Raw genomic sequence first — 26,003 nt, 5'->3', positions numbered from 1 at the left:
GTGTAATGGATGGAGCTGAATCTGGAAAACAGGAATGCCGGCTGGGATAAACATAGGTGCTGCTCTCTAACTATGAGTCATTGGTAATGGAAATAAAGATAAAATAATAAATATAACATAAAAAGACATTACAAACTACAAATTGTATTGATATTGATATTTTATTTTATTTCTATTGCGCTTGTACACAAGTACTTCAGAGCGCGACAAGGCAAGGGAGGGGAACAGGGGAGAACAAAACAGCGATCTTACTAGGCCCAGTGACATTGAGAACGTGCAAGTGCATGGGAGAGGGGGAGGGGGAAATAGTGCATGGAAGGGGGGGGAGTGGAAAGTGCGAGGCAAAGGAGAAACAGATAAATAATAATAAATACATAAATAATAAAGGCAACACACAGTGGAAGTGCAGCCAGCAAGTGGCAAGTGCTGGGTTTAAGGCAGCAGACACGGTAGGTCTGATAAGTGCAGGAAGAAAAAGGGGCGGGGGCTGTATGGGTATGTACTTGCTTGTAGGCTGATTCGACCAATTTCATGTCATTTTCAAGTGGCTACAGGGCCCCAGGAGCTGCCTTTAGCATTCTCCATTGTTGAGCCATCTCAATATTGACTCAGTCTACTGAAACAATCAACTTCATGCAGGTCACTGCTGACCCCATTTGCTAGGAGCACCCAATCAATATGTTTTTGACATAATCTGGACAGACTGGTACAACAACTCATCCCATCTCCATGCCAACTCAAACCGGGTGAGAGCACTGACGCAACCGGTCTCAATGGCGACTCAATCCCTCTGAGATCACCAACTCAAAACCTTGTTATGACAACGCAATACATTGAGAGCAGTGACTCAACATATCTGGACGCTAACCTAGGCCACTCGGAGCACTGACTTGACCCATCCTGACGCAGACTCAACCCCGACTCGACCCACTGGGAAGGCTGATTTTATCCACCTTAACTCTGTCTCCAACAACTGTGAAGAACCAAGAAGCTGGGCTCAACACTGTCGAGCCACCCAGGAAGAAGATAAAATATACAGATTCCAGTTTTTCTCCCCAGCTTGGTTTTAAAGGGCCATACAGACATCTAAAATCCTGCTACTTACATTTTAAAGACATATCAGAACGTAAACATTGCTGCAGAGACTATTAAGTTTATACCCCAGTCTTCCGACCCAGAGTGAACCCTTTAATTGAAAGTGTGTATATTCTATGCCTTCCTTCAGAGGGGTGAGTAATTTGTGTTTTGATTAGTTATTACTATTTTCAGTTTTGATCCTGCCCTCTGCCCAAGTTACCACAAGAGCTGAAGGAGACATACCTGTTGGTTTGTGCCTCTTTCACCCTTATGACTGGGATCATTGCTGGTTTAGTAGTAGCGCAGGGCTGAGGAAGATTTTTCCCCACTACTCATCCCTGCACTCCTGCAGAGGAGTAGTAATTTCGTCACACATAAAACAAGCCAATTATTTGATGTAGGTTGGATCTTGCCTACTGCAAGAAAGAAACTTCAGTAGCAAATACGCACATTCATCATGGTATCGAAGATAACGAAAAGCTGCTTGGGGTATTTGTTTCTTCCTTACACTGATAGTGATGTTCATGTCATTCAAGTAACATAACTTTGTCCTGTGGACATTTGTGGGTGTTTTGCTAAATTTGCATCTAATATTCAGCATGTGCTATGGCTTTTCATGTGTGTGAACAGATGCCCGTTTCAGGCCTTGCCTACGACTGCCTGGCATGCCCGGCACCGGAATCTAAAGATTTGACACAGGGTAAGAAACATGGCCCCTTGCAAGCTAGCCCACAACTTTGTTATTTTGGGATAAAATACAAACCACTATATTTTGTTTAATTTGGTTGTTCCAACGGGTGTATGCCATTCCCCTAAGAAAGGGATAAAAGTATGTTCTATGATGATAGAAACAAGTCCTGCCAGCAGGGCTGATCAAGAGGATAAATAAAAGGCGAGAATGGATATAAACTAGATATCTCTAGTAGAACTAGACATTGCTTGTATGAAGATAGGCTATAGAATGCTATCTGGCAACCAGAGGATATGTCAGCCTCATACTATAGCCATAAAGCCCATACACGCAGTTTATAGCGGTTTCTAATGGCCCGTAAAACAAGTCAATGAAGTCAGGGGGGTTTGAATGCAAGACACACTTGGAGGGAAATCAGGTATACTGGAGGTAGTCGGGGAGCAAACCTGACATATCTTATTGGAAAACAATAGACCATAGAGGCTCCCGTACCTAATAGGGGTTTGGACACTCAATTGTCTGGTTGAACAGGAATTATCACCCTAGAAAATTATTCAGAACAGTGACGCTTAGAAGTTCATGGAAGATACAACCTGACTTCATTGCTAATTCTGTTAAAAACAATTTGAATACAAAGCATATAAAGTTAAAAAACATACACATAAAATTTAGCCAGTAAGCTGACTAACAAAGTGACCAGTGCTGTCAGATAAAGTGCTATGTGCTAATCACCAAAAAGTGCTAATAAAGTACAAAATACATACTATAACTGTACCTAATTTACAGGTACATGAAAATTCTAAGTTGACAGGTACTTATTTACAATGTTGGTATAGAAACCTCAAGAAAAGGTAACCTTTGACTTGTTTTAGTAAACAAAAAGAGCCACACAAAATACAACAAATGAGACCTATCCTTTTTAAGTGTCTCAAAACATCGTGCTTTGGTCACAAAATACCTTGGCGGGTTTTTAATCCTTATTCAGGTACTTGATGTTAGTATCTGCAATAACCCTACATGTTTCGTTCCTGTAGTCCTTAGGATTAGTATTAGGAACTTCTTCAGGGGCGTGTGGAAGCTGAGACTGAACACGTCCACAGCTTGAGTCAAGATGGAAGCTTGATAGAACTGAACTCGTTCTGGCTGTTGCGGCAGAGCAGAGTCCGTAATCGTATTTCTAGTGGGTAAATCTAGATTGATAAAGGTCCACAACTCTTTTTCTTAATACAGGTTGAGAGTGCCAGGCCAAACCGTCTCTTTAGTGTCAGTAAATAATTCCTAGGTACTGCCTAGGTTCTTAGTGTTGCAGTCCCAGAGTTGTCCTTCATACTTCATATTGTGGTAGAATAGTGTTTCCTGGGTCTTGATGTAGTGGTGTTGTTGTCAAGGTTGAAAAAGGGGTAAATTTGAAGACTAGTAATGTTCTCGAGTTCGGCAGTGGAAAGGCTCTGCGGCTGCAGTTCTGCTGCTTCATTCACCATTACGGTTTCTATGTGTCCGTTGCTCGCAAGCCAATATCATCTGTTAATGCTCACTTTCCGAGCATTCTGATTGGCTCAGGGTGCTAATTAATATTTATAGATTCTGCCTGTGGAACCAACTGGGCACTCAGGCACCTAAAACATGAGCTAAAAGCATGAGCGCAGCGAGAGCATACAACAAGGTTTATGGCTCCATAGTGCCTAGTAGTGCCTGATGGCCGGGTTATAAAGCTCTTTCATGTCAAAGACAAATAGCCAAAGGGCAGGAAGGGTAATCGCTGTATATGCCTAGATAACTGACAGATTATCATTCTCAGGGGATCACGCACACTCCGTTAGATTTTAAATCTGCCAGGGCAGTGGCGTGCAATTTGCTGCAGGTACACTCTGTGTTGATGGTAGCCTTGAAATGTGGCAGTATGAACACTGTGTGGGCTCTACCAGTTCTTAGAATCCACAGATTGTTCAGTGTGAATACCAAGAGAACATTCCAAAGGTTACACTCAAGTTATAACCACCAAGCCGGCAAGCCGGATTGGGTGGTAATGGCCCGTGGCACCAGTTACAGGCACGTGCAATGTGAGGGCCTTAACGATGGGCCCTGGCAACATGACCACCCGATACGAACCATCGGCGAGGGTGTTATTGCTATTAGCAGCCTGGGTTTTTAATCTGAGGTGCTGATAGCAATAATTTTGCTTAAATGAAGAGAACGCCCCCTCGCGGCATCCCATTCATTCAAACAAAAATGTACCTAATATGGTCACCATAGAAATGGAAGGCGGGGCTCCATGCAGAGACTCTCTTCTGTTTCTATGGTGGAGTAGAACACAGAGTCGCGGAAGTGCCGCCGCCAAAGGAAGAAGGTAAGTGGGGCAGAGTGGGGGTGGGGAGGGAAGAGCGCAGAGACCGGAGGAAAGGGGATGGTGTGAGGAAGATGCCGGGCATGAGCAGCCTTCAGCTTGTTTGGAACGTGGGCTTAAACCGTGTGGTTCAGCCCACATTTCGAGCAACCTGATTAGCTGTAGCATCCGTTCTGAGTGCTACTTAGGAATAATCACCTACCTGTGGGCTTCACGGGTCAATAATGGTAGCCCGAGCGGGTATTATTGCAAATAGCAACCCGGATTAATAAACCGGGGTGATGATAGCAATGCAGTTTTCTGAAAGGTCACATGCTCACGACAACCCATTGCTTCGAACAAATAATCACCCTACATGGCCGCCATGGAAATGGAAGGCAGAAGTCCGTGGACCCTCTTCCATTTTCATGGCTGCCCAGGAGCATCTGATGAGTGGCGGGGTGGTGCTGCTAAACTGACAGGTAAGTGGGAGCAGAGGGGAAGCGATTAGAGGTGGTTCGGATAGGGGAGCAGTCTGGGGCAAGTAGGGATCGTTGGCTGGTGTGAGTAGCACACAGCTTGCTCCGAACCGTGATAAGATTCTTAGATTCTGCCTGATTTTAGAGAAATCTGAATGGCTTCTGCAACTACCCCGGGGGTCAATATAATTTTTCGAGGTGTTCTACTTTTACCAAGACCACCAATCGTCAATACCTGTTATTTATATGCCTTCAATTTATTAAACAATTTTAGATCCATTACCTTTGCACTTTCGAGCAACCAGGTCATAAGCCTAACTTTTCTTGGCAACATTGACTCACTCAATTGATTAAAATAATGGAAACAGGCCTTACTGGATCTAGGGAAGAAGCTTTGAGGCTGGTCTCCACGTGGCTCGTCTTTCTCAGGTTCTCCAATGATGACTTGACCATGAGCTGGTAAAAGGGTCTCTAAGGAGGTCAGTCTGATGGTGCACTCCAGATTAAGGCTCTTGTCATAGTGGACACGCAGCACGTTCTTGTCAATCACATTAGAAATGCCATAAAACTCTGGGACTTCCATGGGCGTGGACCCCAGCTTAATGATGTTGCAGTCGGGTTCAAGTAACTTCACCCTCAGAAGGAAGTTTTCTGTGACGGTCTCCGTCTCTGTGAACCTGGAAGCAAAAAGTATAACCTCAAATTATTGGAAAGCTATTATGCCTTAACCAGCTCACACCCTACTCCACGTATATTTTCTTTGTTAGTTTATGTATCCCAATTTTCAATTTCCGGCATTTCATTAACGTGTCCCACATCACACACTGCCATTTATCCTTTAGTCTCCGGTATTGCGTTCCCACCACAGATGATCACCGATTAAGATCTGGATAGATATTCATGCATGTTAGACTTGGAACTCTTTGATACAAAAGATGACTAAATCAATGCTTAGAAGCCGCTTCACAACTGTGTTACACAACTGCATTATTTTGTTCATTCATGTCACCAGTAAACAGAATGTATTGGTTAACTCTTTAGCTCTTAGATTTTCAAAGTGGGAAATCAGCACGCGAGCAACTGTATGCCCTGACTGTCAAACAACATGTGCATACAATGATTTAGGCACCTGCAGCCACTTTCACCGTGGCATGTGAAACGTAACTCTGTCTCTTACAATGCACGCTCAACCAGCCAAAGACCTGGAAGGTAGTCATGGGCACGTGACATTTTGAAAGCAAACGTTTGGAGGTTCCTAAAATTGATGGAAGTCTCGGTCGGCGGACACATTGAGAATTTATGCCCGATAGATAGTATACTATCATTATTTTACTGATCGCCGTCACAGATACAAATATATAACCACTCTTTGTAAATCCTTCCCTGCAACAAGCACAATATCCAACCCAGTAGAAAATGGTATCATACTAAAAAAAAACTAGCGCGCATATCATTGACCTATTTAATTCTCTAACCATCTCAAACCCACTTTTCGGAGCCAAAGACATGGAAAGGATTGTTAGACTCAGTTACAGAAATCCAGTGAAAGCAACTTCCTTTTTTATGAAGATCACTCTGGCTTCAGACCTACAATACAGTGTGACAATGTGAGTACCTTAACCTTGTCCTAAGGGATGCGGAGGACCCTAGGTGCCAGGAAAGTATCCATCTGAGGGCCCTCATGCCACTTTCGCAATATGAATTCCATGGCGTCATCTACAGCCTACACCTGCAAACGTATTAGAGCATGCATACCATTCTTATCCAAAACAAGCTGTATCACCCTCGCGAACGCCTTAATAATGTCAACATTGGATTACTGCAATGCCCTATACCTAGGGGCCAACAAGTATATTTTGGATAAAATACAAATCCTACAAAATAACGCTCTCAGAACGGCCCTGAACATCCCGAATAGAGAACACGTCTCTAAAATCAGAAGGGAACACCACTGGCTAAAGACTAACGATAGAATCTTACTCAAAACTATCTCCATGGCCTACAAATGTCTGAACAACACAGCACCACCATACCTGAATGAGAGAATGGTAAGGAGAACGTCTACCCGCCCCACTAGAACTGTCAACTCCTTCTGCCTTGAGATACCTAGATTTAAGCTAAAGAAATCCAGAGGTCATAGTTTCCCGGTAAAAGCTGCCCAATCCTGGAACACCCTACCACTAGCACTTAGAGTTGACCAATCAATCCTACCTGAGCTTCAGGCGCAACACACTGAACTGGCTGCGTGCCAATGACATATGATCTACCTTGGACCTATCGTCAATTTATATACCTATATAGACCTATTTGTATGCATCACCCTACCTTCTCGATTATCATCTGTCTCGTTATTGTAATTTTTTTTGTGTAATTTGTCTTCATTGTGTAACTATATACCATTTAACAAGCTTTAAGTATTCCTATACCATGTTGTGACCAGTTACCTACGGGGTCGGTACGCCCTACAAATAAATAAACATAAAACAACAACAACAATATAGCTGGAGGGGGTAGTGGTTGGGATGCCCAGAGTCCCATTCCCCGTTAACAGGAGCCCCCTTGGATTAAAGCAATCTGTTTCCCAAACATACTCTACCTTTCCTCGATGGGTATAATAAGATCACCCTGGTCTGCTATGAAGAAGAGGAAATCAGTGCAGACAAGCGGGAGCTACATGTGGTTTAAGAGGATAGAACCAGTCACTACTGCACACCCCCTATCTGAAAGAAAACTTGCTCACACTCTGCGACTGGATCAGCACTCCTTCACCCCTATAGGTATGAGCAAAGGAGCTTTGGAGAGCAGTGGTGACAAGACTGTTGACATGGACTGAGCCACAAACATGGTGGGATGTCTTCCTGATCCCAGAATGGCCACTTGGGCAATTTGGAGCAACTGACGTAATTGCCTATTTGAACATACATGCCAATCAGGGGGATTAAGACAAACCTCCTCGGGGCATAACTAATGAATAGTCTTGATGGGGAAGAACCCAAACCCAATTTGCCACTGATGAGGAACTGGCAGAGAGAGAGCAGGAATAATCCCAGAGAGCTACAGGATGTGATTGCGGTGAGGAGACCCAAAGAGCTGAGAGAGCAGACAAAGCTGGGAAATCAGAAGGAGATGGGAAAGCTGAAAGGCCCACACGTTTCTGAAAGAATTAACACAAGTAGGAGGTCCGAGAGAGCTGAGAGAGCCAACAAAGTCGAGAGACCCGAAAGAGCTGAGAAAAGTGAGAGGTCCAAGAGAGATGCAAGAGACGAGAAAGCTGAGACGCCAGTGGGAGCTAAAAAAAAGATGGGCGATCTAAAAAGGCTAAGAGAGCTGTACAAGCTGAGAAAGATGAGAGAGTAGTGTACTACTTAAACAGAAGACACACGATGCAGATAAGACACTAGAGCCAGCAGGTAAAACATGTAGAAGTGCTTTATTAAAGTTTCAGCGTATAAGTTACAAGAAGAGGGAGAGCATCGATAACATCCTCCTCTCGGTAGTATCTCCCATCTTGAATGTCTAACTGTCATCTGTGGAACCTTGAGGGAACCCAGGGTTCCACCAATAGTCAACATTCTAAGGCTTGCATTGCATAGCGCAATGCAATCCTCACACTTCAGAAATCAGATATAGGTGAGAGACCTGAAAGAGCAGAGAAAAGTGTGAGATCCAGGAGAGATGCAAGAGCTGAGAAAGCTGAGACGCCTGTGGGAGCTAAAATAATCTGGGAGTTCTAATAAGGCTGAGAGAGCTGACAAAGCTGAGAGAGCAGAACAAGCTGAGAAAGCGCAGAGAGCTGCAAGGCCTAAGGAAGCAGAGTGGCAGGTGAAGTCAGAGAGAATTGACAAGACTGGAAGAATGCACAGAGCGATCCATGTGACTACACCTGGCTAAGGAAGGTGACACAAGGGTGGGAATATCTGGAACTCACTAAAGCAAAACGAGCGCTATAACCCTGAACCATGGTGAGCATCGCAGTATATCCCAGAGAAAGTGAGCTGGGCACTATATCCCGGGGAGTTACAATAGGCAAGCTTGGCGCTCTATCCCTGGGACTGTTTGTGGGAGTGTCAAGAATCATGCTGGGCACTTTATCCCAGGGAATGCGTTGGAGCGACAAGAGGTTGGCTGGGGGCAACATCCACGAGAATGTAGGCAAAAAGGTTGTGACGCGGGCCAAGTCCTATTCCCTAATACTGTGTCTGGAAGGTCAAGAAGCGGGATTGGCATTATGTATGCCTGAGACAGTGCTTCAAGTGTTAGGGTGTGTGCTGGATGCTAAAAACCCAGAAACTGTCTACAGAACCGAGAAGCAGAGGGAGAGCAGTAGCCCTAAAAAACAGCGAAACCCTTAAATGGCTATAGTTTATTTGTTACCTGCACCTTTCACTGTGTCGACAGAGAGAGACACCCTTTTGAGTTATAGAGAACCTATACGCATTTATCCCGTTCTTAAATCCAAAAAGATGAATATATATTTGAATCATATGTCAGTTGTCAGCTCGTGTGTCAGCTCGTGTTCTACTGCCGCAACATAGTGGGCCATTATCAACCCTTTTGGTTTACAGAGAAAGGTTACCAATGGTAATTGCTAGGAACCAACCAGCTGCGCTTAACTTTCTTGACTTATCCCCAGCGTTCAATACAGCCGACTATGATACACTTCTTGGCTGGCTTCACCACAATATGGGAATTACTGAGCAGACACTTGAGATAATATCATCCTTCACGCAAGAGTACTTCCGGAAGTGCATGCAGAGCAGTTCCTGTCAGACATCCCCACCCGAATCGGAGGTGCCCTGCAGGGTACAGACTTGTCACTATGGTTTCAGACATTTAGCCTCCCACGTTGGATACTTCTTGGCACCATTCCCACTCTATGTAGACGATACACAAGCCCTGACCTGATCAAGACAAAAGCAGCAAACTATTTAGTGCTGCCTAAGGAAAATCTAGGACTGTATGAAGATAGAAACCTGTGCCTCAATACGACTGAAGCAGAAAGAAAGGCATAAATGTGAAGCCACAGAACTTTGCCGGATTCATAGAGGTGCCTTTGTCTGCCTGTCAGAAAAAAAGGATTTGAGCAGTATAGTTTACACAATCTCTCTAAGAACCCCCTGGTTAACGCAGTGATGAGTGAGAAATACCCACCAGCTATATTTATTCTATAATACTCCTACCACTGCTAGATTTTCTCCCAATAGTGGAGTATAGCCAGTGGCCTTATGGAAACGTGTCTAGACCGTGGCAAGAGCATGTATGCAGGTCAACCCCAAGGCTTAATAAAACAGCTTCAGCTCCTCCAGAATTGGACCGTACTCCCTACCCTAGGCCTTAAGAGAAAAACTACATAAACACAGCACTGAAATCTCGTCACTGGCTCTCAAGTGAAAAAGGAATGACATGTAAAATTCTATGCACCACTCACCGGCTTATTTGGGCAAGAGTCCCAAGTACCTATATGAGCTTACCAAGCACTGTGCTCTAACTTGGAACCTCTGATCCGCAATCACTGGGCTAGTTTCACTGACCAGTCCAAAAAAGCAAGGATGTGCGGGAAATTAATTTCACATTGTGGCTCAGAAATGTGGAACACTCAGCCCATAAGGCAAAGGCTCCAAAGAAAATCTGCATTTCAGGGAAACATTAGATAGCGCCTTGTCCCAGCAAGCTTTTCCTGGACCAACGTGAGGTGCCCAATTAGGGCTGGACCACTGACAAAATGTTTCCAGTTGCAACAGCACCCCAAAACCTCCATCGGACTACCTAGTAATCTCAGACATTTTCATGAACTCGAAATCTTCCTAAAAGACTGGGCTGCTTATGCATATATTGGATTAAATGTTCTACATGTAGGCTACTGGCATGCCACTAAGGCCCTGATTCACAGAGCGTTTTCCAATGGGGTTTCGCCATTATAAAACGCTTCTGAGAATTAGGCCCTAGATCTCTTGCTGAAAAATATGAGCGCACTCTCTCTGCTCTTTCCCCTATGCATCGCCCCTACCCTTTCCACCACAACACAAACCATCTTTCATGTTACTCTGAAGTAGTAGCGATCTTCTACGTCTGGTGATCTTCTACGTCTGGTGCGTTATCAAACTTCAATAGATAGTTACATTGATTAAGACCATGGAATAGCTTGGTGGGTGGACTGCCCGCCTACAGAGAGCGATGTGAAACCTAGAGGTCACTAATCCGTATTCCTGCAGGTCCTTACAAGGCCCATAAAAAGAGTCATTATTATTATTATTATGGCATATTTAGCACGCGAAGAAGATTGGCTTATTATCCATCTAGCAATGACATGATATATCACAGAAAGAGATGAGCTCAGATAGAGGAATAGTATACAGCGCTTTCCGAAAGAAAATTAAGACCTAGCTGTTTCGATAAAAGACAATTGACTAACTTTGGCCCCTCCTTCTGACTGAAACCTATATGTTATCTGTCATCCTGTAGCCTGTACGTTTTAAAGTCCTATTTGTCCATGTTTTGACGCGCAGATGCCTGAGGACTTCTGCACGGTAAAAGTAAATAAAAAAATAAATTTTAAAAAAAGAGGACCCAAAACAGAACCGTCTAGGGGTGTCAACGGGTGTAGACCAATAACGTTTTTTTCCCGGTTTATGCCAGAGTTTTGGAGTGCGTGACCAAAACTAATTTGATCCCTAGCATTGCAATTTCTGCCAGAGATCGGTCATCTCCCTAGCCTAGGCAGATTTTTACCTTAAGTGCCAGTGGATAATTTAGTTTGTTATGGATCGTATACGAATGTTCAATTTGACAAAAAAGCGTCTACCAAGTATATATGATTGAAGGGAATTAAAGATGAAGAGGTGGCAGTAAGAGCAGTTTATGGCTCTCTGGTGTAACTAGGGCAGAAATGCCAAGAGCAATAGCCCCTATTAGATAAATATGTAAGGATAAATATCAAATAGAAAAGTGTAAAATTACGGCAGTCAATTTAATTTTGCTGAGAGCATATACCACTAAGTGGCTTAGATTCTACGACTTCACGCCGCACTCCCTTGTATAGCAATCCAAAGCAATGATTCTGTTGAGCAGACTTTCTCAGGAGTCTGTTGCATTTTAAATGAGGCAGCAGACCAGTTCTCACCTGGCTTCCAAGAAAAAAACAAGGTTTATGATTACTGAGGTGGCAGGAATATATTTTGAAAAATGCCAATTCAACAAAGACTTTAATTTACATTCCATGAGGAGATGTAACGCCTCAGGCAGGAGTCCATGAGCCATGCCCCCTGTGCTCAATCTGAAGAGGTATGGTTTTAATGCAGTATGAAAGTAAGCATGGGTGATAGTAATACAAAGTAAAGTGGTTTTGGGACTGGGAGGCACCTCTCTATGACAGAGGGGAGCAAACAACAGATCCTTATGATATTTTTATCTTGAAGAAATTGTCAAAAAATGCATTACTACACATTTTTGGATGTGCACAATGAAATTGAAAAGTATTGACATATATGTTTGTTTGTCAACCAAATGTATTGATTTTTCTCACAATTGTACAAAAAGAAAAAAAGAAGAGTGTTGAAAAATGTTTTACATTATGTGTTTTAAGAAAAATAAATAAATTGCTATTTTTGATAAAAAGCTGGTGTGATATATGATAATATAATGATCACAAAACATATAAGAGAGGAATAACCAAGAAGGGATAGTGGGGAAGCAAGTGACCCTTTAAACATGATGTATTGTTTGAATCAAAGTCTATTGGAGGGCTGTTTGTAAGTGGTCGGTAAAAAAGTACCTCCAGTCTCTCTGAGTTATAGTGTGAAGCTGTCAGATTAACATCCAAACACGTGTTGAAGAACACATTGAAGAAAAGAGAAATATCACAAAATAAAAAAGAATTGAATCTGAGACTTCCAGATGCATTTCAAATAGGGCAGTGAAGAGCAAAACCTTGCAAATGGATCTTGTTGTACATTTGCATCTTACTCAGAGAAATCAGGGCAGTTCGCAGTCCTTCAACATTCTGAAAAGTTATCTATTGCCATTTTATAGACACCATGCACCTGCCATGCTTACCTGTAAAGCCTCAGCATCACCTCATCTTCATCTAAAATAGGGCAGCCGTTATGAGTATATTTGACTTCATCGGGTAGAAAGTGACAGTCAAATACCTACGAAGGAAAGCACAAGTTAAATGAGATATGTGAAACTTCGCGAAATCATCTATTTTTACATAATTTGAATGACACTTTTTTGGCGATTATTTTTCCCTGGTCACTCTACGGCTTCTGATGTATAGGCATGCAGGTATTTACAAACACTAAGAGTGTATAAGAACGATCCACTGTTTATTTTTTTCATGGCTGGCACACACAAGGACCACAGAGAGGTTTTTATGATTAAGTATCTGAGGATCTTTATTGTGAAGAGTGACTGCATCTAGCAGCATTCGGCAATATGGGGCAGCTGAATCAATCTTACGTGCATATTTCTGAGAGGGATGTGCCTTTGTCACCATTGTACACACTGAATTAATAGAACCAGAGGAGGGGGGCATTACCAGACTGGTAATGCCACTGGGGTGATAGTTACAAGCCATAGCGAAGCCACTGAAATTAATGGAAGAAATATAAAGAAACAAAATGGCCACCATGGAAAGGGGAGAAGGGACTACACTTAATCCTTTCTCCCTTCCCATGTCGGGCAATAAAACAATTTAAACAAACAAAATGGCCACCATGGAAAGGGGAAGGGACTACACGTAGTCCCTTCTCGTTTTCCAAGGCAGCTATTTGCAGAACGGAGATGCGCCGGGAACAATCATGTTCCCGGCGCCAGCGAGCGACAGAGGAGCGCAGGAAAGTGGCGTTTGGGTAGGGAGGGTATTGGATATGTGTAAAAAGGGGGTGGGGGTGAGGGGAAGGGACAGGAGCATGGAATGTGCACTTACCTTAGGTCCCGGCGAGGGAAGATGATGGCCTCCCGATCTGAGGAGGCTTGGAGTGGGGTCTTTCCCTGTGTGGTGAGGACCCCGTTCCAAGCCTCCTCATTAGCTGCAAGGCTACCACCCCTTTCCCTCTCGCCAGGTGTTTGCTTTGTGCATAATGTCAGTAAAGATACTATAAGAAAACAATAGGAAAATATGTCCAACACGTAATAACACTGATCATGTTTGCTTTATCATAAATGGCCAAGACAAAATACCATGGCTAGACTGGCTGTACCAAATGCCAGTCTAGCCTTGTAATAACATGTATACAGCTTGCTTTATCAGAGATGCCCAGTGAAAAATGGAATGCCGCAGTAAGAAATGTCTAGACTGGTGGCACCACGATGCAGTCTAGCCACATGATAACACTTATAATGCCTGCTTTATAAGAAAGGCCCAGAAATAAGGTCATATGACAGTAAGAAATGTCTAGACTGGGTACACCAAATCACCAGACTAGCCGCATAATAACTCTTATTATGAATATAAGTGTTGTTATGTGGCTAATCTGGCCTGCATTGATGCAGGACATCTGGTTAAGTTTTCTGACTGTGGCATGGAAATGTTTTACTAGGCATCAATTTTAACACAAATATAACATGCTAAGCAAAGTTTGCTTTAACAATGATGACCAATAAAGAATGCACGTCTGGCCCTCCATCCCCAAATCAAAGGCCTTATTTGGGAGTGCAGGGGAAAAGGGTGCCCGGCCAAATCAGAGGGCCACACACCAGTATGGGGAGCGTGCCTCTGCTCAATTTATTCCACAAATCAAAGGCCAGCTCACAAGCGTGGTCAGGGGTGCTCACCGTGCTAGTGAGATTCTCTCAGCAGATTTGTTTGTCAAATCAAAGGCCTACTCACTGTGCTGGTCAGGGGGTCTCTGATTCATACTGAAATCAAAGGTCTGCACACAAGCATGCTGAGCGGTGCTCTCCAAGCTTGTGAGCAAGTCTCTGCAGATTTGTTCCACAAACCAAGTCCCGCTCACCAGCACAGTGAGTGGCGCTCACCGTGCTGGTGAGCAGGCCTCTGATTTGGGGGCACTCCTCCCTCTGCACCCTCAAATCGGGAGCGGGCCTCTGATTTGGAGATGCGATGGGAGAAGAGTGCATTTTTCATGCACCCATCCATGCACATTCACGCACCCATACACATTCACTCTCTCATCCACTCGCTCACCCACACAACATACACTCTTTCATTCAAGCATCCATGCGCACGTGTTTTTCTCTTACCTGCTGCCCTGGTCCAGAATTCTCTCTGCCAGGTCCTGCAATGCTCTCCTGATCCTGTGCAACATGAACAGGAACCAGCAAGCAGGTTGCATGTCCTGGTTCCTGCACATGACCACAGAAGTCGGTGCATCCCCTGGAGGACTCCATGACAGCCCTGAATGTGCGGAGATGCACAGAAGTGCCCCTCGCACATTCAGAAGTGCATTACCCCAGCCTGCACCCCAATGGGCCATACAAGTTTGGGGAAGCAAATCACCCCCGACCTTGTATGGCCCATTGGGCATGCGCATGGGGTGTGAACTGTCAAAGGGCAACCGTGCTTCCCTTTGACAGTACAAATCAGCTCAGGGAGTGTTCCCTAAACTGCATTAAGCAGCTAAGGGAGCACTTAGTGGTGGCTCATACAAAATGGGTGGGTCAATGCCCCATCACCGATTATGGACGAGTCGCCACTGGCTATATCCCTGGTTTGTATAATGGATAGTTAGTATGAACCGATTGGCCAAAACAGGAGGATTTAGTTAATAAATTAATAATATTTCAAATAACAGTCAAATTAATTGAAAGTGAATAACATTGTAAACTAGAGTGGGATGTTCTCAAACGGAATTCTCCCCTTGGCTTCGATAATAATGTGTTGTATAAGGCTTTTTTTGGCTGCACTGTTTTAACCGTGATATGATTGAATGTGACATTATTGGTAGGAATGAAGGGAATAGTAAAACACCATTGATTATTAAATCTTCTTTGACAAATGTGGGTTGGTGTTATCATTTTGGTCAAGATCTGCACTTTAAGATGAACTGTTGTTTTAATTTAATATATTTTTGTATATAGAAAATGGGGACAATATTGTTTGATGAATCCACGTGGCGCAGACACACATATTCTTAACTACAGTAGTATCCATTGTGCCTATAATACCTTAGTGAACTTCACTGATTAGTGCATACATTACCACAATTATTGCAGTGATGTATATTTATTGCCATTTTGGTCCTGGTTAGTAAGACTTCCCTGGCTCCCCTCAGATGTGTCCTGCATGCTGCAACACGACTCATCAAAGGACTCCGCAAATCGACCACATCACCCTGACCCTTATCAAACTGCACTGTCTCCCGCTGCAAGCCTTTATCATCTGTCTTCAAATCCAGCTGCATCATCTATAAGGCTGTCATCCTGAAGTCCCCAACCTACCTCACTGAGAAACTCAGCATTTCTAGAAGCCTACAATCCATCAGAAGTAAGGACATGTGCAGACTTAAACTCTGCCGGTGCAGGATGGAAAAAGACAGAAGACGGGCCTTTGCTGTCCATGCCCCAAGGCTCTGGAACCTTCTCCCCATCAACATCCAAATCACCCTCTCACTTCTACAGTTCAGGAAGAAGCTCAAGACCCTCCTCTTCAAGGAATGGTTCCTCCCTAACACCTAGATCCACACACACTCCAAACCCCATCCTACCTGAAAATGGGTGATCTGATCCACACTGTTTCCTCCCCTGGTTACTTGTAGATCCAATACTGACAATTGCCTTCTTTGTCCCGTTTTAGATCCCCACTCCCTTGTTTCTCTGCTCCCTAACCCTGTTCTTCCCCCTATGATTCTAAAGCACTCTGATGCTTCTGGAAGCGAGGTCTGTACTTAAAAAACACCCTAATAATAATAGTAAGAGGAATTTATGGATCACATTTCCAAAGAAGGTAAATCGCCCAAAATGTCAATGCCTTGACATAATGTTCAATATAATGACCAAGGAATTAGGTCCTACCCCAAAGGTCCTCTTCTAGTCTTATCTCTTGTGGGAGCACTTCCTTTATGGCCCAGGGCCATGGGTGCACAACACACCAGTATTAACAAAATGTGGCTTTACATAGCTCATAATTAGTTAGTATTTGCATTTTGACCCCTATTTCTATCGTCCTGTTTTTTGGGGAAATTATTTGTTGTATTGTTTAGTCACATGGCTGTTGTTGGTCAATACAGTCTTTCTTCTTTTATTTCTATGGCTCATGTTTGCAAGTGCATGGCATGCTTGTCTGTTTTCTATGATGCAGGGCAGGAGTGGAGAGTGGCCCTGATCTTCTACTTTTAAGGCCCAATGTGTTGGCTTCCAACTCACAAATATTATTCTTTCTGTAGTTGGGAGGACATGGAATGATCATATGCATGACCTAAAAGTGTTTAGAGCAGTGGTCGTTAATCTGGGGGGGATGGCTCCCCTTGTAGGGGCACGGAGGATGTCCAGGGGGGCTCCAGACTCTTTAAGAAGGTATCAAAAGGACTGTAATTAATATTAAAAAAGGATAAAGGTGAATGCTTTGAATAGAAAATGTAAGCAGTAGAACATCTGATTATATTTTAAAGAGTCTGGGGCCAACCCTGGACATCTTTTGGGCAAACTGGGGGGGACAAATCGTAAGTGCGGGGTGCCCAGAAAGAATATTTCTACTCAAGTGGCAGTGGGGGAGGAGAGGGGGGCTCAGTATGAAAAAGTTTGAAGACCACTGGTCTAGAGTGAGTTATTGAAAAGAAATGCACAGAAGGATAGCCCAGGGGCAACGTGTTTGTCTTAGAAGCAAGACAATACAGAGCAACACAGGTTTGAATTCTGGTCTCATGCTTAGAAACTGGTCTCTGGTATTAAGTGCGTTATAAAAGATCAATGATTATTATAATCATAAACCTATCCTCGATTTCTCTTGCTGAGCACTTGTTTGGGTAGTCAGGAAAGGTCCCTGCAACCAAGAGGGGGTCATCCTATGCCCCGCCCACCTGGTACCTTTCTGCCTGCTGCTCTTTTTCACCACTTAGCAAGCCCCACCCACCTGGTTCCTTCCTTCACCATCACTGTCTTGTGGCCAATGCTGGATTTGACTTTTATGGACTTCATTCATTCACGGTGCGTCACTCTTTCTCAACTCTGATGCTGGACTTCCTTTGCATCTTGTACACATGGTGGCCCTGAATCATGCTGTTCCCATCTTCATCTTGTATCCTGGCTTGCAACATTATATGTTACTACTGACTTCTGCAATTGTATTCGCTCCCCACTCTTGCTTCTCCACTCTTTTTGACTGCTTACTCTCTGTTCTATCCTCCTTTCCCTTCTCCCTTTTCCTATCTCCTCCCCTTACTTCCAACTATGCACTTACTCTATCAGAATGGTCCCTGGACCTAATATGATAGCAACCTCGTCTGTTTCCTCCACCCTCCCATTACTGTTTTTTCCTCCCCACCACCCATTCAGCACTATCTGAAATGTTGTCAGGCCTAGTATGATAGTTGCTTGTTTTGTTCCTCCCCTCCCTTTCTGCACCCCTCTCCCTCACATTTTGTTTTTCTCCGGCTCTACCAGAAATGTCCTCAGGCCTAGTACGGTAGTCGTCTGTCTGTTTCCATTTCCTTCCCACTCTCCCCCTCCCTTCCTTATCTATGTCTTAGCTCTTGCACTATTTGAAACGTCGTCAGGCCCAGTACGATAGTTAATTTCACATCCTTACTGTTCATGGGCTGTAAGAATGTGGTTGTATTTTCCCTTGTTCCCTCCCTTGCCTTGAAGCGCTTTGAAACACATTGTGTATAGGCGCTATATAAATAAACGATCATATCATATCTTGCGCGTGCCATATTTGTGACTGAAGGTGCAGCAAACAGGGCTCGATGTTGCAATTTCATATGTATCCAGTGTAGTTAATTGTGAATGGATATGTTACTTTAGTGTTACTTTTTGGTTAAAGTTCATACATATTAGATTGCACGTGCATAGAAAGATAAAATGCTGAAACGACAAAATGAAATATAAATACGATTCAGACATAATTTTCTATGGAGTGCTTAGAAGCAGGCAATGAGAAGTTTTCCTCAGGGACGTTGCTGAGGGGGGGTTAGAGGGGCTATAGCCCCTGATCTTTTGGTTGTAGCCCCGGATAGAATCTCAGGAGCTACAACCAAAAGACTAGCTTGCCCCCAGTCCCAACAGTTCCAACATTGGCATAGCCCCGGGTCTTTTCCAGACCTAGCAACTTCCCTGGTTTTCATAATGCGCATGCAAGAAAGGGGTGCTGGCCTGAAGAAACCACTGTAAAGCAGAGATAATATTTATTAAACATGCATGTACACTGATATACACAGGGCATTTATAAATCTACATGTAGTGGGCTTTTAAAAAAAGATTAAAACACAGCAGTCAGGGTTTGACTTTGAGAAACTGGTTCTGGTGAGTTTCAGAGGCCAGAGGATCGGTAAATAGGTAACTAGGACATTAGCGATGATCAGTTTAGCTAAAGGAGCCAGCCATGGTTTATATGGCCTCATAGTATCATAGAAAGCAGATGTAATCTCCTAAATGCATGGGAGCTTGACAGAGGGTTTCAGCTGTTTATTTTTGACAAGCAATAAACATGGGGTGAAGCTATGCTTGAGGCTAAAGTAATCTAAACCCAGGAGTTTCAATTGTATTCTCAGATGTGCCGTGCATAATGAAATGGCAGTTGTTTAAATTATAATGTTCCGGGACGCCAGTGTAGTTGGGGTGGATGAGATAGTTATTTCTAGTTCAAAGGGAACCTGTTTATTCATTAAAAAATATATATATATTTATATGCGAATACTAATCTGGACACTTGACTGAATATTTACTGCATTATATGCCAATGTGCCTCTCTTCATCAATACCTACCACCTCCCTTTCTCCCCCCTCCCTCCATATGTCGTGTTCGTCATATGTCAGTCTTATGTTTGTCCTCCCCCCCCACTTAGACATCATAATGCAGAATTTGTTCCATACTAAGTTGTGCACAACACTGTGCTATAGTTCTTATGTGTAAGTTTTCAATTATATTGACAATTTGTTCCTTGTATGCTCAATTTCACATTGCACACAGTGTAATTAATTAATTGCTCTACTGGAACACTTCCACTTTACCATTGTTTAATCTATTCTCATGTAAAAGTTTCACTGCATTATGTTTATGAAGTTATGACTTTATGATTGTATATTACATACCTTAATAAAAAAAAAATATTAAAATCAAAAAATATATATATATATATCTATGTGAACCATGTGCAAATGGCATTTAAGATTAAGAGATATCAGATCAGCTGTCACTTGTAAAGAATTGTTTGTAGGTGAATGTTTAATTGTGTGATGATGTCATGACCTACCACTAACAAATCCTAAAAGGAGGTGTGTTTTACACATGAGCTGAATATGGTAGTTATAATAACGGCTACCAATGAGAATGTGGGAATTGGAGAAAGGTAGGATTTCTTTGAAAAGGTTTTGTACAATCACATAGTGGGAGTGGATTGTAATAAAATATCTGGGTATGTTTTAACTGTTGCAACATTGTATATAATGTGTCAACTTACGTGGTTCAGTGAGACTTGGGTTAGTTTGGCTCAGTAGAGTCATCTGGCTGCACCCTGGACTATTGTACAATAAACTTGTTTCACGTGCAAAACGTGCACTTGTTCCTCAGGTGGAAGGCCCTCTTTGGGTTAAGGTGATTAGGGTCCCACCCCTACACACTGCACCAGACCTATCGTTCTTTTTCTTATGCATGGAGGCACACAGAGAGCTTGACATTCTATCTTTTCTTTCAGATTCTAACATTAATAATAATTTAAAATCTACCATTCTGGGCCTTCTTGTATGTCAATTAATTGAAGATTGCCAGACAATTGCGCATTGTCCTTCTTCTGTCTCTTTCCAATCGAGATTGAAATGTTAGTCTTATTTTCATTTCTATTGAGCTTTTAGTCATAATCATTTGACCACATGTTCTATGCATAAACATGAGTACTCTTGGCTGATGTTTGTAGTTGTCATGTCACAGAGTTAAACACTTTATTGAATGGAGAAAGGAAGCAGAGGGGTCGACCAAGAAGTAGGCGTTTATGTTGTAATGGGATGTGAGGTGAATGAGAGGTTTCCAAATGTTTAAGAGAATGAGTCTATCTGCAGTGGCAGTAGCTGTGATGAACTGGAATGGTTTTATGTTGCTACCAAAGAGAATCCCAAGTTTGAGAGCCATGGGAGAGGCAGTGAGAAGATCAGGGTGAAATTAGATAGCGAAGGGAGAGTGAGGTTGGAACAGGATGGATCCAGACAGATAACTTTCTTCTTTAAGGAATTGAGCATGAGGCGGTGTAGGGTATCTAGTGCTGGGTGGCAGTGAGGCCTTTGGTCATGTGTTTGGAGATTGTGGAAGCAAAGCAGAAATAGATCTGAGTGTCATCAGCAAAGAGGTGATCATGAGATCCAAAATGAGTTGTCCAATGGAAGAAGTGCAGCGGGTGATGAAGAGTGGGCCTATGACTGAGCCTTGGGGTACGCCCTGCGAGGGAATTGGGGAGGACATGCTGGAGTTCCATGAGATGGAGAAATCATGGTCAGATAGAAAAAAGGACAGCTATTTAAGTGCAGTGTCTTTGAATCCAAGGAGGGAGATAGTAGGAAGGAGTGATGGTCCAAAGTGTTAAAGGCTACTGACATGTCAAGGACTGTGAGAACAGAGGAAAGGTAAGAGTGGTTTGGCAAGGTTAAGAAGTTGTAGATGTGGGTGAGAGCAGTCTCAGTGGAGTGTTTGGACTAGAATTCTGATTCAAGGGGGTCACTAGGTGAGTGAGACTCAAGAAGGTTATCTATACAGTTAAGAAAGGTTCTCTTGAGAGTGGTGGGGTAGAAGAGAGATAGGTCTGTAAAATGCTCGGGTCAGCACTGTGTTTCTTTAACAGTGGTAAGACTGTGGTTGTTTTATAGCATGCATGGAAGGTGGCAGTAGAGAGAGAGAGAGAGAGAGAGAGAGAAAGAGAGATGGATGGATGGAGATGGAGATAGAGATAGAGGGAGAGAGGGAGAGAGGGAGGAGAGAGACAGCAAAAGAGAGGATGGTACTTCAGAATGCTGCTGCCAGGGCTATTCTCCATCCCCCTTTTGGGGCTCATATGTCTCCTCTGCTCAAACAGCTCCACTGGTTGCCTGTTGAGAAGTGGATCATTGTCAAGTCCATGTGCATCGTTCATCGTGCTTTTTATGGACTCAGGGCAGAATATTTACAAGGGAAATTTCTATGCTATGTTCCATCTTGCTGTCTTCGTTCTCTGTCAGCCCTAGTGGTCTTTGTCCCATGTGTCAGACTCTCCCATATGGGTGGGCATGCCTTTTCAGTGGTTACCGCTAAGGCCTGGAATGCCCTCCCTCTTCCTCTCCATGCTACGGCTGATCATTTTACATTTCGCTGGTCACTGAAAACTCTTCTGTTTTAAACCCTCTTTATAAAATTGCTTTCTACCTGCTACTAGCGCGATGATGCCCTAGAGCGAACGTGCGCTTAACAAGTACATTTAACATAACATAACATGATAGAGAGATTGAGAGAGAGACAGAGAGAGAGACTGAAAGAGGTTGAATAGGACAGAATAATGAAGGCAGATAGTTCCAAGATCGTTGATGGTTTGCGGTGCAAAAAGGCCAATTGGAGCAGAGGAAGGGTGAGCAGAATAAATTATAGATAAAGGTGTTGTTGAGGAAGTGGGGAGAAGTGGGATAGTGAGAAAAGAATGCAGAAATTAAAGGAGGTAGTAAGGAGGGAGGAGGATAAAGACATGGTGTCACTTAATTTAGTGATTTATTTTAGTGAAGTAGGAGGAAAGTCTTTACTGGAGAGTGGAGGCCATAGTGTGCCTCTTTGAGGGGGATAGCATGATCTACAGGGCCAGTGAAAGCTTTTGAGGATGTGAGTGGAAAGAGGCTACGAGATTGGTGTAATAGGAAGATTTTAACAGATTGAACGTGGCAGTGAGCGTCAGTAGAGAGTCTTTGGTGAGCAGAGGATGTGATTTGTCTTTGGGCCAGCGAAGTATGCAGCGATGCATGATTGAGTTCAGTAGTTGGGTGGCTGAAGATACTCATAGTAGGGGGGCGTGGATACGAGTGGATGAAAGAGGGGGCTGGGTAGTGATCATTAAATTAGGTGGACAGCGTGAAATGAAAAATTAAAAAACAAGTTCAATAGAGTGAGACAGAGCAGAAGAAAGAGCTTGCAATCAACTTTGACCTGGTCAAGGTGAGGGATGATGGAGTCTGGCTTGAATTTCTGTTTAGTTATAGATGAGGAGATGAGGAGGATGTGAGAGAGGAGGGGGAACAGAGGTGGTGAAGTGGATGAGTAAGTAGTCAGAGAGGGAGGGTTCAATTGTTAGAGGAGATCAATCTAGGGAAGAAGATAGGAATATACAGTCAAAAGAGTTTCCTTGGGCTTTAGTACAAAGGTCATGTATGTAGGTTGATGACTGAGGTGTCCAAGAGAGTCAAGTCAACATAGAGACGATGAGCCTTAGTTATATCAGAGAGCTTAAGGTCCCCCGTTAAGACGGCAAGTATGGCAGCTGTGAGCATTTCAAGTAGGAGGTCAAGATTTCAACAAAAGATGTTGAAGGGACCAGGTTGTTGGTAGTTAGGGGGAACAGTCTGTGGTGGTGGGAGTGAGGAGTTGGAAAGAGATGTACTCAAAGGCGGAGGAGTGAAGTCACTTTAAACACTTGTGTACAGGAACATTATAAATGACTTATCATATCATATCCTATCACGTCTGAAGTAGGACAGGGCGATGGTGTGTATTTGCTGATCATGAGATCAACACCACCATCTTTATTGGAGAGGTGAGGGGAGTGTTAGAAGGATCAAAGACTGTGTTGTGGGTTACCCGGTGGCGAGGAGAGATCCAAGTTTCAAAGATGGCCATCACCTCAGGTTTGGTGTGGTGGGAATCGAAGTAGTTAGCAGGAAAGGAGGTTTCTTTACAGAGGGGTTGGTAGTTCCAGAGAGCCAGGGTCATTTTGGCAAGGAGATGATGTAGAGGGTGATTGTGAGTGCAAAGGGAGGAAGACGGGTAGACTTTGAAGTGGATGGGGTGAGGAAGAAACAAGAGACCAGAGTGTTTTTTGGGCGCTCAGTGTCGAATGGGGATGTGGAAAATGGGGAGTGATCAGGCAATGGATGGCTGAGGTCATGAGAGAGAGATGGAGAGAGACAGGAAAAGAACATGGACGAGGAGTAGTAATAGTGGTAGGAGATGTGTGTAATGGATGGAAGGGGGAGCATGGAGGAAAAGGGATCCAGCGGAGCACTGAAGTAGTAGGCGGCAAGCATATCAAGTACAATCACAGGGCCTTATCGAGTTATATACAGGTTGAGAACACAGACCCTAAGGAGCCAACAGGAAAGTACAATCACATGCATAAGCAGCCAGCAAATATGCAGGTTGAGAACATGGGCCCTAAGCAATCAAATGCTGGATTGAAGCACAGGTGGGGTGATAGGTGCATTAATGGCGAAACAAACGGTCGACAGCGGCAGAGCATGGCCCAGTTTGGGACAGATTAAGAATACAGTACTCACGTGACAGGCATTCCTCTGTGTAAGGCTGGATATAGGGGTTTGGAGCCACATGGGTGGCCCTAAGGTTTACCAGGCCCTAACAGAACCTGACAGACCATGTCCTTAGCAGTACTCCCTTTATATGTATGCCAGGCACATGGATATCTAGGAACAGAAGGTTTGAGACAGTCACGTGACCAGGAAAGTGTATGGAAAGGGTGCCAGGTCAGAAATGTGCCTCACTGGGTGAGGGACAGTTGGATGGATTGGATGCCAGAGCACAGGACTGTTTTAGCGCCCAGATACCGTGGATGGGGGCTCTGGGACCTCTCTGGAAGTCTGTAGGCCTCCCCGGAGGATTTTGATGGTTGGGAGTGGATTGGCAAAAGCGGCTGGTGAGCAAGCCCTTTGTTTCTGGTTTTACTTACAGCCATGTGACCAGGATAGCCTATAGAGAGGCTGACTGATCTGAAAATGGCATCTCCTGGAGGACAGCAACAGGACGGGGTTGGATTAAGGCTCACAAGGCTTGTATTTGTATGACTGGGAACTGGAAACTAATGGGAGGAAGTACAAACGTATTTCTCCAAAATCTCCCTAATGCATAGACAGAAATAATGTCTAACACCTGCTACACAGTTGTTGGGTGTGGGTACTCATTGCTTCAGGAGAGTGAGAATGAAATGGGTCGCCGTGGCCTTTTCAAAGATAGAGGATATTAGTCAGTCGTGCTGTGCCTGGTAGATGGTTCCATCATTTTAGAGCCAAGTATGAAAATACCCGGTTACTCATCCGGCATGTTTCCAAGTGAGTTCAGAAATCTACTAATCAGGGAATCCTTGTTTAATAAACTCGGTTATTTTGGGGCCCTATTCATCGAACTCTACATGACGCCTTACTCTATAATTAGTTTAAAGGTAGAGACATGGGCGCCCCTATTGCCTTAATAAAGGCAGAAAGAGACATCTTTAATGGGTAAGGGGGAGATGGGACCAACAAACAGTGAAATAGACCAATGCACAGGCGGAAGTAGAAAGGTTGCCACTAATAATATGAGACTTTTAGGCAGCGCCCACTGCGGGATTACCCCTTCTGCTTAGTGCTGTGATAACAGCGGATATTATTACCGAAATCAATGTTATTCATTTTATTTACCTCGAACGAATGAAAGGCCAGGTTGCCTTTGCTGGGATTCAGACTTGCAACGTGGAGGCTGGACTCTTTGACAGAGAAACACTCTTAACTCTTGGGCTACTCACCCTGGAGCTACCCTGTCAATGATTCAAAATCACGTGGGTGCACACTGGAAGACGGGCTGCCTATGGCAAAACATTACATCTATTGTGCTGTTCAGTGACTCCTGGCTTTAACACCTTAGCTGATGCAAGACATTTATGCGGAGGGAATATTTTAGGACATTGGCACAGGTCTCAATCTTGACCAAGGTGGATCCTGGAAATGCTTTCCTTACTGGCCTTTCCAAGTCAACTCAAGTACCCCTAAAGTCTCCATGCTGCTGCTAAACAGACATCAGGGACTCTGAAAGGGGACTGAATGAAAGCTATGTTTTATTATTATCATTATTATTATAATTATTATTAGGTATTTATTGAGCGCAGACCTCGCTTCAAGGGCCAAAAGGTGTGCTTTAAAAGTCATAGGGTAAGGACACGGTGAAGGAAGCAAAGATACAAGGGAGCAGGGAGCTAACAATGGGGAGTCAAAGGGCAGGCAGTTAATCAGCAAGGGATCTACAAGCAATCAAGGGGAGGAATCAGAGGGGAGCTGATCACCTAGTCACATGTTATGAATGGAGTGTTGGGTGTGTAGGCCTAGTTGTCAA

General features: G+C 43.7%; 1 protein-coding gene across 1 annotated transcript in view; it reads right to left on the bottom strand.

The window, feature by feature from the left end:
• FREM1 (FRAS1 related extracellular matrix 1) overlaps positions 1-26,003 on the bottom strand; it is a 1,195,879-nt gene that overhangs the window by 1,006,644 nt on the left and 163,232 nt on the right. Inside the window, exons 3-4 of the mRNA XM_069626057.1 lie at positions 12,623-12,717; positions 4,946-5,247 (exon numbers count right to left, since the gene is read on the bottom strand). Coding sequence (XP_069482158.1) covers positions 4,946-5,247; positions 12,623-12,717 — 397 coding nt within the window. The remainder of the gene's footprint in view (positions 1-4,945; positions 5,248-12,622; positions 12,718-26,003) is intronic.

Source organism: Ambystoma mexicanum, chromosome 6p, assembly GCF_040938575.1.
Source record: "Ambystoma mexicanum isolate Mex_15411 chromosome 6p, UKY_AmexF1_1, whole genome shotgun sequence".
Taxonomy (NCBI): Eukaryota; Metazoa; Chordata; class Amphibia; order Caudata; family Ambystomatidae; genus Ambystoma; species Ambystoma mexicanum.
The sequence above is the reverse complement of the archived record's forward strand: the minus strand, read 5'-3'. Positions and strand labels throughout refer to the sequence as shown.